The 16,727-nt window shown below is 45.6% G+C and overlaps 1 protein-coding gene across 1 annotated transcript in view; it reads left to right on the top strand.

Annotated features, from left to right (window-relative positions):
• Positions 1-1,917, top strand: part of slc1a7a (solute carrier family 1 member 7a) — a 197,982-nt gene extending 196,065 nt beyond the window's left edge. The window contains exon 11 of the mRNA XM_070886126.1: positions 1,714-1,917. Within this exon, the coding sequence (XP_070742227.1) occupies positions 1,714-1,917 (204 nt within the window). The remainder of the gene's footprint in view (positions 1-1,713) is intronic.
• Positions 1,918-16,727: the final 14,810 nt, after the last annotated feature.

The raw sequence follows: 16,727 nt of genomic DNA, 5'->3' as shown, positions 1-16,727 counted from the left end.
GACGCCTACTCCAAATAGATTGAGTGTGACATTTTAAATTCAAGCACATCCTCTGCCACGGTAGAAAGTCTACGGGCAATGTTCGCCGCCCATGGTCTACCGGACATCTTGGTCAGCGACAATGGCCCGTGCTTCACAAGCACTGAATTCCAGGACTTCATGGCAGGCAATGGAATTAACCATGTCAGAACGGCACCGTTCAAGCCGGCCTCAAACGGCCAGGCAGAACGAGCAGTGCAGATAATCAAACAGGGGATGCTCAGATTCCAAGGGGGTTCCTTACAAACCCGCTTATCACGCCTCCTGTTGGCCTATAGATCCCGACCACACTCGCTCACAGGGGTTCCACCCACAGAGCTACTAATGAAAAGGACGCTCAAAACCCGATTATCCCTTATACACCCCACCATGAAAGAAATTTTCGAGAGCAGGCGCCAGTCACAATATCACTACCATGACAGGAATGCGAGGGCGCGATGTATTGATGTAAATGATCCTGTTTTTGTCCTCAACTACGCTGCAGGGCCCAAATGGCTCGCAGGCACTGTGGTTGCCAAAGAGGGAAATAGGATTCTGGTAGTTAAACTTACCAATGGACAAATCTGCCGCAAACATGTGGATCAAATAAAAAGGAGGTTCAGCAACCCCATAGAAGAAGCAGAGGAAGAACACGATATAGAGTTCACTCCACCACAGGTGACCGAACACCGGAACCAAAGGGAGGAGAGCCCAGTCACTGTGGGCAGTCCGGACAGGCCTGAGGCACTGCAAACAGCAGACACTCAGGCCAGCGCCCAACAACCGGAGCCCCAACTCAGGCGTTCTACAAGGGAGCGTAAACCACCAGAGAGACTCAACCTGTGATCCTAATAAGACTTTGGGGGGGAGGGGATGTCATGTATTCAACCAGCATTGTAACCCATGTATAAACTGACCTAAGTTGTACACCGTGAGAACACTGACCACTAGGTGGGAGACACTCCTAACCTGGACCTTCAGGTATAAAAGGGGAAGCTCCACCCACCTTCATCACTTGAGTGCTAAGGAATAAAGGACAAGTCACAGACTGACCTTCTCTCAAGCATGGGCCTCGTGTGCATTTATACTGTGTAGTAAGGACGTATCAGTAGCTGTGGGAATCAGTGGGCTTATAGTGGACAATAGTCGCTAGCCTATCCACAGAAATTGAGACAGAGGAGTTAAACAAGGGAAGAGTCAGAGATGGGCCATGTGAAGGTGAGGGAAGGGTGGAAATGGGAAGCAAAATTGAAATTTTCCAGTTCGGGACGAGAACAAGAAATGGCATTGATACATCATCAGAAAAAGAGGCGAGGGAGGGGACCTGAGTAGGACTGGAACAAAGAATGTTCCAAAAAACCCATAAAAAGGAAGACATCGCTACTAGGACCCATACGGGTTCCCATAGCAACACCTTTTATTTAGAGGAAGTGAGTGGCATCAAAGGAAAAGTTGTCCAATGTGAGATCAAGTTTAGCCATGCGGAGGGGAATGCTGGTGGATGGGGACTGGTTGGGCCTCTGTTCAAGGAAGAAATGGAGAGCCCTCAGGCTGTCCTGGTGGGGGATGGAGGTGTAGAGGGATTGGACATCTCTAGTCAAAAGTTTAATCATTGCTGGGTGATCTACAATTTATCAAATTGTTCATACAGTTAGCAATCTATCTAATCTGCTCACTATATTTTTTCTTATTTAGGTTCCACTGATTTGTGAATCAAAGCCTATAAGCATTAATCAAATCATGGCCTATCAGAGAAATGGATGCACAAATGATGCTGACAAGGCAGATAACCACGTCTTTGCCGCAGATGGATCCCATAATGTACAAATGGAGTTGGGCCTCAGCGCCAAAAAAGATCACTGCACCATTGAAATAGATGAGTTGGAGACCAAAGTATAGTCGCGAGAATACGTACTCAACGGGAGTATTTCATGCCATGCCAATGTGTATGACTACCTCACAGTTAGAAATGTTATACAGATATATACATTAGAATGTGGAAAGCAGAACTGATGGTGATGCTGAAGATGCACAGTGACTCAAACCAGTTGTGAATTACTATTCATTTTGTGAAAAACATTTTCTTAATTGTTTTAATCACTACTATGTGATTGTTCTCAGTCTAGGCTATTTCTGAAACAATGTAATGGAATAATTTAAGAGTGTATTTGTTTCACCTGCAGCAATAATTAGTACCTAATTAAACACATTTGCATTGTCATCTCTTATCTGTCATGATTCCTTTCTCCCCTTTCCAAAGGTTCATCTGCACTCTACCCAGTCAGGGGATTGAGAAAGCAGGTGAGATTCTCCTGCATGTGCTTTTAGTATATGAATGGGTAAGATAGAAGGATTGCCCGTTATTATCTAGGAACTTTGTTCTCTTGGGGTTCAGTCCCCAGTGTCAGAATCTGGCTGTATTACTCAGCAAAGTTTCGGCTAACAGCGGGACAACCCCAGCAAAAGTTGACTCCCTAGATCTCTGCAGGCTGTCTCCTTTCTTGACTGGATAGAAGGCCAATGCTTGACCTCTAACCCTCCCCAGCTCTTCATGCCCAAAGGTTGGTCAATTGATGGACTCCTGGCAGCTAACATTTCATTGTCTCATCATTGATGTGATATACAGAAAGCACCATTCTGGACAGACACTTTCCCTGAATTCAAATTTGCATTCCTGGCAGCTGTATGTTGTGATTTAATCCCTTGGGGAGAGGAATTTAATTTAATAGCATCATCCTAATATGTATTTATTCAAAATCCCATCTAAGCATGACAACTTCGCTTTCATGAACTTAGCCCAACCCATTAATCTGAGCTTTTGAGGAGGTCAAAGCCCATTAACACTGAGAAGAGTAAGAAGGAAGATGAGATAAACATCAAGTTTTAAGGACTGGTTTAGTGTAGGATGAAAGGAAGATCAAGGGAAGTAAACAGTTCCACATTTTTGAGACCTGAGAAAGAATGAGGGAGAGAAGCTCATGGAATTGTTGAGGGGAAAATAAATGTTTGGTATGAAAGTAAGGTTCTGCAAAGTTTCTTGCTGTTCCAAACGATAAATCAAATAAAACTCCAGAAAACTTACCTAAATGTACCCTCTACATTACAGTAAACACCCTGAAGCAGCTGTATCCTCAGCACGACGTTTTCAAGCTTCTAACAATTAAGGAATTATTATGCTCCATGCAGAATTCAATCATCTTGTTTATACTAACCCTGGAATCCTTTAATACTGTTCCTAAGCTCTTTTTAAAGAAGTTCCTCTTATCATTCTCCTGCCAAGTAACAATTCTGCTTCACCATAGCAGTCTTTCTATCGCAGAATTATGCTGACCTACATCAATGAAGGATTAAGATAATTACGTGGAAATTTCTGTATTGAAGGAAGCTAAGACTGTTTTTTTTACAATGAATTGGTCATAATACTTTGAATGAGATAGCAAGTTGTAATCAGTTAATGGTCCAGTAATCACCTAATGGATGCACCCTTTCATTCCTTATGTGATTTTGTATCATACCTGTTGCACTGTGTTTTTATTAAATAATCACTGTACATAGTTTAAATGCATCGACATTTAATATTACCAGAGCCTGAAGCAGACTGTATGTTACTTACAGTCTAATGTTAGGTAGAGAAGTTTACAATTTATTACTGTTTAGGCATGTGGAAAATTTTACAGTGTCAGCCAAAAATAAGTATAATGTATAAAAAGAATTACTGTATCTAAATGGAGATAATAGTCTTGATGATGAACTTTCTATCAGCTTTTTTTTCGATGTCTGTCTGTTGAAAATACTGAATTGTCAGATGCTGTATTACCCTCTGTATCAGGTCTGTTTGATAGAAAAATAAGACAAGTAACCAGCCATTATTGTTGTATGACCAGAAGTTATTGCTCCTGATGACCTTTTTAGAGTGACAATAAATTATGTTTTTTATGAAATTGTGTGGACTTCGTGTTGCGAGCATTGTTGACTGTGCCAGGGTGTTGGTGATTTGTAGATGTAAAAATGTGGGGGCCGAAATTGTCCCGAGCTGGATTTGGGGCGGTCATTTAGCGAAAAGTGATTTTTTTTTTGCACCGGTGCGGGAAGCACCAGCCCTGTTGCGGATTTGGGTTCTATGATTAAAGAAATGTTGCCTGCGATAACAGAGCGTTCCACCGCTGCTGGCGCGGAGCTCGCAGGGCATGCAGCTCAGCGCCGTGCTGACGCCTCACAACGTCCCTCCCCTTCTTTGAAAGGGGAGGGCCGCTGCGAACTCTGCAGCCGCCATTGTCGGGCCAACTGAAAATAGATGGCGGCAGCCGCACTACCACTTCCCCTTTAAGGACGGCAGGGCACCACAGCCACCTCTGCTTTCTTGCATCGAGCAGCTGTCGGTGGCATCGCCCCATGCCATCCTCGTCTTCCATGGGGCAATTTCGCCCGAGGAGCGCAAAGGGGTTGGCGCAGGCGATAAGCGGTTGTTGCTGACAGCAATTATGTCATCGTTGTGTGTGCACCCTGCCGGTGCGCTAATCGTGGGGCGCGGCGCAAACCACTTTTTGCCGGTGGAGCCCGGGGGAAATTCCACGTGGGATGATGTGGCTGCCGCGACTGCGGGCTAACTCATTAGCGTTCTGTTATCGCCGGCCGGCAGCATTAAAAGCCCTGCTCAAAGATGCAATTTCGGCCCTGTGGTTTTTACATTGCCATTACTATTATTGTCAGATTTTCTATTGTTGTCCACTGGTAAGCCTACCTCACACTTGAACTGACAGTGTGATAATTTAGAGAGGGTGGAAGGAAGTAAAGACCATTCCAACTTTTTAAAAAAAAGCTCAATAAATAAAACATTTTCTACTTACCGACTGCAGCACCGGGAGTCCTCCAACAGCATGCTGGGACGGCCCCCCCAGTGTGTCTCTGTCAGTGTCTCTATCTCTCTGTTTGTCTGTGTGTGTCTCTCACTCTCTGTCTGTCAGTGTCTGTGTTTCTGACAGCGAGGGGAGGTAGAGAAGGTGGGTGGAAGGGGGAGAAGGGGGAGGGGGTGCAGGGGGAGGGGGTGAAGTGGGGTGCAGGGGGAGGGGGTGAAGGTAGGTGCGGGGGGAGGAGGTGTAGGGGGAGAAGGGATGCGGGGGGTGCGGGAGAAGGGGGGTGGGGGTGGAGGTGGGGAGGGGGGGAGGTGGAGGGGTGGAGGTGGAGAGTGGGGGGGGGAGAGTGGGGGGTAGGAGGAGGGGGGGAGAGGAGGAGAAGGGGGCAGAGGGGGGGTGGGGAGGGTGGTGGGGAGGGAGGAGGGGGAGTGGGGAGGGAGGAGGGGGAGTGGGGAGGGAGGAGGGGGGGGTGGGGAGGGAGGAGGAGGGGTGGGGGGGAGAGGAGGAGAAAGGGGGGAAGAGGAGGGGGGAGAGAGGGGGAGAAGGGAGGGGGGGATGGAGGGGGGGAGAGGGGAGGGAGGGAGGGAAGGAAGGGAGAGAAGGAGGTTGAACAGCCGGGCACAAGAGTTCGGGCTGGATTTACAGGTAGGTGGCGTTGGGTCTCGGGGGGGGGGGGGGTCGCGGAGGTCCGGGGGGGGGGAAGAGCCGCGGAGGTCCAGGGGGGTGGGAGAGTCGCGGGGGTCCGGAGGGGGGGGGAAAGAGTCGCGGAGTTCCGGGGGGGGGAATCGCGGAGGTCGGGGGGATGGGAGAGTCACGGGGGTGGGGGGTGGGAGAGTCACGGGGGGGTGGGGGGAGAGAGAGAGTCACAGTGGGGTGGGGGGGGCGCGGAGGTCGGGTCGGGTCACCGGCGGGGGGAAGCAGAGGTCGAGTCGGGTGGGAGGAGCCTTATTCACGCAGCCCCAGTGAGTCCATTCGGCCAGGGCTAGGGGCTACGTGCTTCGGGCCCCTCCCACAGTTTTGGGCGCCTGGAGCTACTGCACATGCGCGCCCACTGTAGCGCGCATGTGCAGAGGTCCCAGCACTGTTTTCAGCGCAGGGACCTGGCTCCGCCCCCTACAGCTCGTGCTGCGCCACGCCCAGCTCCAGAGGACCTGCAGGGAGCCGGAGAATAGGTAAGTTTTTTTTAGGCGCACTTTGTGGCGCAAAAAACGGGCGTCCAGGTCCGGGCTGTGCCGTTTTAGGCGCGGCCTGAAACTTGGGCCCTATGTGTCACAAGCAGTCTGGGACAGTGTTGTATTCTTTACATCATGTGCAGTGCAGAATTATCTAATTACCAAGCAGCAAATGTTATCTTCTAATGGTTCCCAATTTTCCCCACTTTTTAAATATGTATATGTTCTCAATATTATAAAAATATTTAATGGAGAATGCATAATATAATTTCAAACAGATATGAAAATATTGCGTGACAACTCATTGCACTGCCCAATAGGCATTTGAAACTTTTCTTTATTTGTGGTTTGATGCTGAGAATATATTTCAGCAAAAGCGAAATACCTCAAAAGTGTATGGACTATACAAATAGTTATGTTATTGTATGCATCTGTTGCAAATCAAAAGTTTATTTTGGCAATGCAGACATCTCAAAGTCCATTCTTACATAATATAGTTGAAATAAAGTTAATGTTTTGCGTGCATTGCATACTCACTGCTACATATTAGGGATGTAGCATATTAATATGCATGAAGCAACAATTATATTCACATTAACTAACCAGATACAAATGAATCAAATTAAAAGTGTGCTAGAGTGAATTTATTGTTAGCACTCTCTACCGAGGAAGAATGCTCAGATCCTGGGCTATGTGAAAATTTAACTTCAGTGACATTCAGCTCAATGTAGAGTATACCATGTCATATTTGGTCAGCCTTTTTGTGTTTATGCCACAGAAGGTTGGTCCCGGGGTGGGATTGAATTGGAATCTTTGGAACAGTAAGTTCCACGGTGGCACTGCAATAGCCTGTACCAGATATTGGATCAGATCCCTAATTACCAGGCACGGTGCTGCATGCAGTTGAGGCCGAAGCACTGAGCACTCACCCCTCCCCTCCCAAATGGGGAAAATTGGTGGAAGAATTAATCCCTGCTAGCTGATCTCAGAGCACCATTGCCAGCCCGAGGATCAAGTTGCCTCATTCCCTCTCAGCCCTGGAATGTGTGTAGCATGGGACAACAAAGTGGAGGCAAGCGGAGAAAAATAATAAATTAAAATATCTGTAAATGTCCAATTTTTATACACAGAGGTCTAAAAAAATCTTCTGTGCTTTGACTCTTGAGAAAGTCAAGAGTTTGAAGGGCGAACATACCTTTTTAAGTCATTTAAAAATACTAAATTCCAATATCTGCAATTTTAAAACCAGCTTTTTTACTGCTGTAATGCAAGAAACACTCCAATGTTAGCATCTTCTTCCCCCCCCCCCCCCACAGCAATGTTAGCTTCTTACATGCTGTTGCTCTGTGGATTGGACTGAATCCCACCATGGGCACAAGAATTACACTTTAGCTAACTCCAAAGAAAATATATTCTGTGTCAGTCCAAAGAACATTTTCATTTCCATGTGAGTTGGAAATCAGATCCCTTGTAGGCATTCGATGTTTCCAGATTGGCAATATGTATGTTTTCCCAGCTTCTACTTTTGAGATAAGCCTATACTGTATATTAAACAATAAATAAAATAGTACAAAGGACTAAAGGATAAACCTTGTCAGATTTATTTGGATTAGCGCTGGCGTTTTTGATATATAATCTTGATCCTCTTTCTCGGTGCAAGTGTTGGCGGTGTTAAGGCCGCAATCGGGTTGTTGTGATTTTAATTGGAACCGATTGCTCACTTCAATGTCACCATTATTTTTCAGTTGCTCTTGGCGACTGAAATAAAAGCAAAATACAAAAAAACCCTTGATGTCCTAAACCAAATTCTGTATTTTTGAAATGTGTATGGTCCTGAAACAGTTGTTATCAGTACGTGATTATATCATTGTGACATTTTTCAAATCATAACACAGTCTTTCATTAACGTTTTCGCAAAGATCATGATAATCCAGAACAGAGCCTTGCTGGTGCAAAATTATACAGGATAAAAAGCAGTGTATCTCCACAGCTGCAAGAAGGCAGAATAATGTCCTTTAAAATATTTTCTTTGCATCAATGGCACAGAAAGCAAATTACATCATATAATAGGATTGCAACACAAGAACATAACAAATTAGTACAGTATTTCTACTTTATAATGGTTAAAGATGATTCTCCTGTGTGCCTTATAAACACTGATTATTTATTTACAAGAACAACCCTTGATTCTTGCAGGTTACTCGATACCAGCAGCATTGCTGGTTAACAATGAAAACTCCTAATTCTCCTGCTGGATGAGCATATTCCAGCTCGCCCTTCCCTTAAAGTAGACTGACAGCATTTATATATATTTTATTAAATTAACTAAAAATGATTCTGTGATTCTAAATTTGGTATGAAGGCAATCTCCTGTACCATGAGCAGCTGGTACTTGATCCTGAATCGTGACTTCATTTGGGTCAGAACACCATAATTAGCATTGTATTCAGTCTGCATGCTACTCAGATTCTGGCAACGCTATTACTTTCTGGTCATTTGATAGGAACCTCTTAAAAATTTACAGTGGCACCATGTCTACAAATCATGATGCAAATGGATGGTTTGTATATGGGTATTTGTTTACCACACTCATGACCATCAGGTTCGATTTCACAAGGTTGGACACGAATCTTCAATCAGCATATGCCTTCATTTTTGCCTTGACATTGTAAACCATCTTCACAAGCTTGTCATTTTATTTGGATGTGATTATGTGAGGCAGTCAATATACAATGGAACAAAGTAGTCTCCTGTGCTTCACCTGAGGTTAAAGGAGGTGCAGTACGATACTTACACAGGCATGCCCAAAGTTTTGCTGCTAAGATAAACAACTTGCATTTATAAAGCACTTCTGATGCAGTAAAAAGTCCCAAGGTGCTTCGTAGGAGCATTATCAAACAAGGTTTTGACACTGAGTTACATAAAGACCCAATAGGACAGTGACCACAAGCTTGGTCAAAGAGGTAGGTTTTAAGGAGCAACTTAAAACCTGTTAAATTGGCAATAACAATGTTAACAGGTTAAGTTAATCTAAAGGTTAAGTCATGACAGGAGAGCTCGGTCACATGATATGCTCCTCCTGTACCATGTGGGAACTCAGGGACACATCCGGTGTCCCTAACGACGACGTGTGCAGGAAGCGTATCTGCCTCCAGCTCCTGACGGACCGCGTTGCGGATTTGGAGCTGAGGGTGGATTCACTCTGGAGCATCCACGATGCTGAGAATGACGTGAGTAGCACGTGTAGCGAGTTGGTCTTACCGCAGGTGAAGGGTCCACAGTCAGCTAGGGAATGGAAGACCAGCAGGAAGAGCAGTGCAAGGAATGTAGTGCAGTAGTCCCCTGCGGTCATCCCCCTGCAAAACAGATACACCGCTTTGAGTACTGTTGAGGGGGATGACTCATCAGCGGAGGGCAGCAGCAGCCAAGTTCATGGCACCGTGGCTGGCTCTGTTGCACAGGAGGGCAGGAAAAAGAGCGGGAGAGCGATAGTGATAGGGGATTCAATTGTAAGGGGAATTGATGGGCATTTCTGTGGCCGCAGCCGAGACTCCAGGATGGTATGTTGCCTCCCTGGTGCAAGGGTCAAGGATGTCTCGGAGCGGGTGCAGGACATTCTGAAAAGGGAGCGAGAACAGCCAGTTGGCGTGGTGCACATTGGTACCAACGACATAGGTAAAATGAGGTCCTACGAGACGAATTTAAGGAGCTAGGAGCTAAATTTAAAAAGTAGGACCTCAAAAGTAGTAATCTCGGGATTGCTACTAGTGCCACGTGCTAGTCAGAGTAGGAATCGCAGGATAGCGCAGATGAATACGTGGCTTGAGCAGTGGTGCAGTAGGGAGGGATTAAAATTGCTGGGGCATTGGAACCGGTTCTGGGGGAGGTGGGACCTGTACAAAACGGACGGTCTGCACCTGTAGGACCGGAACCAATGTCCTCGGGGGAGTGTTTGCTAATGCTCTTGGGGAGGAGTTAAACTAATATGGCAGGGGGATGGGAACCAATGCAGGGAGACAGAGGGAAACAAAATGGAGACAGAAGCAAAAGACAGAACGGAGATGAGTAAAAGTGGAGGGCAGAGAAACCCAAGGCAAAGAACAATAAGGGCCAATGTACAGCAAAATTCTAAAGGGTCAAAGTGTAATAAAAAGGCAAGCCTGAAAGCTCGGTGCCTCAATGCGAGGAGTATTCGGAACCCAGGAGAGGGCTCTGAGCTAGTTAGAGTGGGTGAGAGCGCAGATGAACAGGACCCCAAGAAAGAATGCAAAAGGCAGGAGGCAACAGAGCAGAGTAGCACTGGGGTAAGTGTAAACCACAAGGTGATAGGAAGGGACAATATATATGAATATAAAGGGGCTGCAGGAGGGGTCAAAACTAAAAATCATGGTTTAAAAACTAGTATTAAAACACTCTACCTAAACGCACGCAGCATTCGAAATAAAGTAAATGAGTTGACGGCACAAATCATTACAAATGGGTATGATTTGGTGGCCATTACAGAAACGTGGTTGCAGGGTGGCCAAGACTGGGAATTAAACATACAGGGGTATCTGACAATTCGGAAGGATAGACAAGAAGGGAAAGGAGGTGGGGCAGCTCAGTTAATAAAGAATGATATCAGGGCAGTTGTGAGAGATGATATTGGCTCTAATGAACAAAATGTTGAATCATTGTGGGTGGAGATTAGAGATAGTAAGGGGAAAAAGTCACTGGTGGGTGTAGTTTATAGGCCCCCAAATAATAACTTCACGGTGGGGCGGACAATAATCAAGGGAATAATAGAGGCATGTGAAAAAGGAACGGCAGGAATCATGGGGGATTTTAACCTACATATCGATTGGTCAAATCAAATCGCACGGGGTAGCCTGGAGGAGGAATTCATAGAATGCATACGGGATTGTTTCTTAGAACAGTATGTTACAGAACCTACAAGGGAGCAGGCTATCTTAGACCTGGTCCTGTGTAATGAGACAGGAATAATAAACGATCTCCTAGTAAAAGATCCTCTTGGAATGAGTGATCACAGTATGGTTGAATTTATAATACAGATTGAGGGTGAGGAAGTAGTGTGTCAAACGAGCGTACTATGCTTAAACAAAGGGGACTACAGTGGGATGAGGGCAGAGTTAGCTAAAGTAGACTGGGAACACAGACTAAACGGTGGCACAATTGAGGAACAGTGGAGGACTTTTAAGGAGCTCTTTCATAGTGCTCAACAAAAATATATTCCAGTGAAAAAGAAGGGTGGTAAGAGAAGGGATAACCAGCCGTGGATAACCAAGGAAATAAAGGAGAGTATCAAATTAAAAACCAATGTGTATAAGGTGGCCAAGGTTAGTGGGAAACTAGAAGATTGGGAAAATTTTAAACGACAGCAAAGAATGACTAAGAAAGCAATAAAGAAAGGAAAGATAGATTACGAAAGTAAACTTGCGCAAAACATAAAAACAGATAGTAAAAGCTTTTATCGATATATACAACGGAAGAGAGTGACTAAAGTAAATGTTGGTCCCTTAGAAGATGAGAAGGAGGATTTAATAATGGGAAATGTGGAAATGGCTGAGACCTTAAACAATAATTTTGCTTCGGTCTTCACAGTGGAATACACAAAAACCATGCCAAAAATTGCTGGTCACGGGAATGTGGGAAGGGAGGACCTTGAGACAATCACTATCACTAGGGGGGTAGTGCTGGACAGGCTAATGGGACTCAAGGTAGACAAGTCACCTGGTGCTGATGAAATGCATCCCAGGGTATTAAAAGAGATGGCGGAAGTTATAACAGATGCATTCGTTATAATCTACCAAAATTCTCTGGACTCTGGGGAGAGACCATCAGATTGGAAAGCAGCTAATGTAACGCCTCTGTTTAAAAAAGGGGGCAGACAAAAGGCAGGTAACTATAGGCCGGTTAGTTTAACATCTGTAGTGGGGAAAATGCTTGAAGCTATCATTAAGGAAGAAATAGCGGGACATCTAGATCGGAATAGTGCAATCAAGCAGACGCAACATGGATTCATGAAGGGGAAATCATGTTTAACTAATTTACTGGAATTTTTTGAGGATATAACGCGCATGGTGGATGGAGGTGTATCAATGGATGTGGTGTATTTAGATTTACAAAAAGGCATTCGATAAGGTGCCACACAAAAGGTTACTGCGAAGATAAAGGTAGTCGGAGTCAGAGGAAATGTATTAGCATGGATCGAGAATTGGCTGGCTAACAGAAAGCAGTGAGTCGGGATAAATGGGTCCTTTTCGGGTTGGAAATCGGTGGTTAGTGGTGTGCCACAGGGATCGGTGCTGGGACCACAACTGTTTACAATATACATAGATGACCTGGAAGAGGGGACAGAGTGTAGTGTAACAAAATTTGCAGATGACACAAAGATTAGTGGGAAAGCGGGTTGTGTGGAGGACACAGAGAGGCTGCAAAGAGATTTAGATAGGTTAAGCGAATGGGCTAAGGTTTGGCACATGGAATACAATGTTGGAAAATGTGAGGTCATCCACCTTGGGGAAAAAAAACAGTAAAAGGGAATATTATTTGAATAGGGAGAAATTACAACATACTGCGGTGCAGAGGGACCTGGGGGTCTTTGTGCATGAATCCCAAAAAGTTAGTTTGCAGGTACAGCAGGTAATCAGGAAGGCGAATGGAATGTTGGCCTTCATTGCGAGAGAGATGGAGTACAAAAACAGGGAGGTCCTGCTGCAACTGTATAGGGTATTGGTGAGGCCGCACCTGGAGTACTGCATGTAGTTTTGGTCACCTTACTTAAGGAAGGATATACTAGCCTTGGAGGGGGTGCAGAGACAATTCACTAGGCTGATTCCGGAGATGAGGGCGTTACCTTATGATGATAGATTGAGTAAACTGGGTCTTTACTCATTGGAGTTCAGAAGGATGAGGGGTGATCTTATAGAAACATTTAAAATAATGAAAGGGATAGACAAGATAGAGGCAGAGAGGTTGTTTCCACTGGTCGGGGAGACTAGAACTAGGGGTCACAGCCTCAAAATACGGGGGAGCCAATTTAAAACCGAGTTGAGAACAAATTTCTTCTCCCAAAGGGTTGTGAATCTATGGAATTCTCTGCCCAAAGAAGCAGTTGAGGCTAGCTCATTGAATATATTCAAATAACAGATAGATAGATTTTTAACCAATAAGGGAATTAAGGGTTATGGGGAGCGGGCGGGGGAGTGGAGCTGAGTCCACTGCCAGATCAGCCATGATCTTTTTGAATGGCGGAGCAGGCTCGAGGGGCTAGATGGTCTATTCCTGTTGCTAATTCTTATGTCCTTATGTTTTTATGTTCTTAAAGGATGAGAGAGGGGGAGAGGTTTAGGGAGGGAATTCAGAGCTTAGGACCTCGGCAGCTTAAGGCATGGCCACCAATAATGGAGCAATTCAAATTAGGGATTCGTAAGAGGCCAGAACTGGACGAGTGCAGACACCTCTGAGGGTTGCAGGGCTGCAGGAGGTTACAGAGATGGGGAGGAGTGAAACCATGGATGAAATTGAACACAAGGTTGAGAATCTGAAAATAAACTGACCAACTGAGACGTCTGCATGCATTCCTTTATTGTTCTTGTGAACCTTTCGACTTTGGAGATAGCAGTTAGCCATTGTGGTGTGATTCTCCAAAATATGATTGTGGTGACATCCACAGTTTTCGGGAAACTGCTGGAATTCTGAATTCTGGATGACGATCTGCTGTCCAACATTAACGCCTCTAGCATTCAGTGCACTGCAAAAATATGTCCAGATACTAGCTACTATGGATCTGGAAATTGGAAAAATCAATTACTAGTGAAATGTAGTCACCTAAAGGAAGGGCTTCAGAAAAATCATCACTAACTTTCCATCATGGATAATCAGACAGATCTGACATGGTGAGTGATGCTATCTTGTATTCAACAGTTGTCATTAGACAGTAGATACATCTTTTAATAGCTTCATCAACTTTATTATCTATCAACTTTATAAGCTTTTCCCCGATGATCCAATGAGACTGTGACCTTCTGTAGCGGCGGTGTGGCTTCCCTTAAAGGGGAGGACTCACTGCCGCTGCGCCATGTTTTATTTTGTCGGCCGACTACCATGTCGGCCCGACAATTATGCCCCCGGGTTCGGCCGAGATGCCAACAAGTGCCTGGCACCCTCTCTTGACCGGGCCGAAACCCTCCCTGGTGGCCCAGTGGACTGAAGTTTAAAAAGCACGGAGGCTCTCCCCTTTACGTGAAGGTAAGAGCCGTGGTGACGCGGCGCTGTGATGACGTCATCACAGCAGTGAATATACACCGCTCCCAACTTCCGCCTCTCAGGTGTAGTCACCGCTCTCATTTACACTGACTTCCGGATGAAAACAAAAAAAAAACCGAAGAGCGGAATTTCCCAAAAGAGTCGACCTGAAACGCAGTAAAAAACGGGGTGGGAGGGTGGGGGGCAATATGTACCCCATAATCTCCAGAACTGCATACAGTTTGATCTGTTTCAGTAACCTGCTCCACATTGTGCTGTTTTGACTTTCTATATTTTTGTAGATATATACCTGAGGCACCATGTTTCATTGAATGTTTCTGTTGAATCTACGATTAGATAATTGACAGCATCAGGATTTTGGTTCCCAAATGCATAAAATTCTTTGCCCTTGCTGAGCAATCACTAGTTTGGGGGCAATTAAAACTGCAGTACTAATGCATACAATTAGATTTGTCCTGGTTTGATTGTGGTTTCACTTTGGCACAATGCAGTTTACATTTAATAGTTATCCAGTTGCTAGAAACTTGTTGCTTAGTTTCCACATCTGTTGCACAACATTCAGCTCGGCCAAAACATTTCTACTAATAATATGGCCAGTTTTAAAAGTTCATCCAAGGTACACTAGAGCTGGACAGTGGAAAGTTCTAGACGAAAGTCCTGCTGTAATAGGTTTAGATTTTACGGCCACATCAAAATCTTGCTTGTTTTTATTGTGTTCCTAACACAGATGAAACTGCACACAGAGGTTAAAGTAACAGTGACCTGTGTCCTTATTAAGACACTCCAGAGTGAGGAACAGGCCTTAGCGGCCAGCTTATATACAGTGCTCCCAATGCTGGGATCCCTTGGGACTTCAGGTGAAGCACTCCCTGGTGGCGGAATATGGGAGTGCATGCTTTACAGATACACAACATTACTCCTCCCCAAAGTCAAAGTGAAAACTATTTACAAGGTGAGGCGGTCGGGAGCCTTTCTTTCCCTGGTGGACCGCCTCGGTGCAAATGTCTGTTCTGGTGTGCTGGCTGTGCCCTCGCTGGGCTGGATTGTTGTTGGCCCTGCAGGGCTGCTGGGTGAGCTTGGCCTTGCTGGGCTGTTGGGCGCGATGGGTTCAATTTCCTGGTCCGGGATGGTGTCGTTGATCCTTTGGGTGTGTGTTGTAGGCCGAAGTCAGGTCAAGCTTGGTGAACATTTTGCCTCCTGTCAGCGTCGCAAATATGTCGTCTGCCTTAGGTAGTGGGTATTGGTCCTGTTGCGAGAAACGATTAATAGTTATTTTATAATCACCGCAAATCCTGACCCTGCCATCACTTTTGAGTACTGGAACAATCGGGCTGGCCCACTCGCTGGGGAGATGATGTCCTCGCGTTGCAGCCTGTCCAGCTCGATTTCCACTCTCTCCCTCATCATGTGAAGTACCGCTCATGCCATGTGGTGAATCGGTCATGCCTCTGGGACCAAGTGGATCTGCACCTTCGCCCCGGAAAAGTTTCCAATGCCTGGCTCAAAAAGGGAAGGAAATTTGTTAAGAACCTGGGTATATGAGGCCTCATCGATATGTGATAGCGCTCGGATGTCATCCCAGTTCCAGCGGATTTTACCCAGCCAGTTCCTTCCTAGCAGTGTGGGGCCATCACCCGGGACAATCCAAAGTGGCAGTTCGTGCACCGTGCCCTCGTTGGTGACCTTGACCATGGCGTTGCCCAGGACAGTGATAAGCTGTTTGGTGTACGTTCTGAGTTTCGTGCGGATGGGGCTCAGGGCTGGTCTGAGTGCTTTGTTGCAACACAGTCTCTCAAACATCTTTTTACTCATGATGGATTGGCTAGCGCCAGTGTCCAGTTCCATGGCTACGGGTAAGCCATTCAATTTTACATTTAGCATTATAGGTGGACATTTCGTCGAAAATGCGTGCACCCCGTGTACATCAGCATCTGCCTCCTCTCTCTGAGGCTCAAAATTGCTTTCATCCACCATGGACTGATCTTCCTCTGCCATGTGGTGGTTAGCAGGTTTTGCAGAGCTTGCATCTCATCTGCAAGCTCGTTAGAGGTGCCCCATTATTCCACAGCTCATGCAAACATACCCTTTGAAGCGGCTTGAATAGGCTGAATGGAAGCCTCCACAATGCCAACAAGGTGTGAACTGCCTTGCATTCATCCTTTATTGCGGACTCTGAGTCATCTGGGTCACCTGAGACCTGCTGGCAGTTGCAGACTCGTGGTTTCTACCCTGTACATTTCTGCTCGCAAACACAGTTCCAGTTAATTTGTGTGCTGAGAGATTTGTTTGTTGTTATCACTGGTGGACATAAACGCCTGTGCTATCGCAATGGCTTTACTGAGGGTCGGTGTCTCTACAATCAAAAGTTTTCATAGGATAGTCTCGTGGCCAATGCCCAGTACAAAAAAGTCTCTGA

The sequence above is a fragment of the Pristiophorus japonicus genome, chromosome 8, assembly GCF_044704955.1.
Source record: "Pristiophorus japonicus isolate sPriJap1 chromosome 8, sPriJap1.hap1, whole genome shotgun sequence".
NCBI lineage: Eukaryota > Metazoa > Chordata > Chondrichthyes > Pristiophoridae > Pristiophorus > Pristiophorus japonicus.
This window is presented reverse-complemented; position numbering and strand designations above follow the sequence as displayed.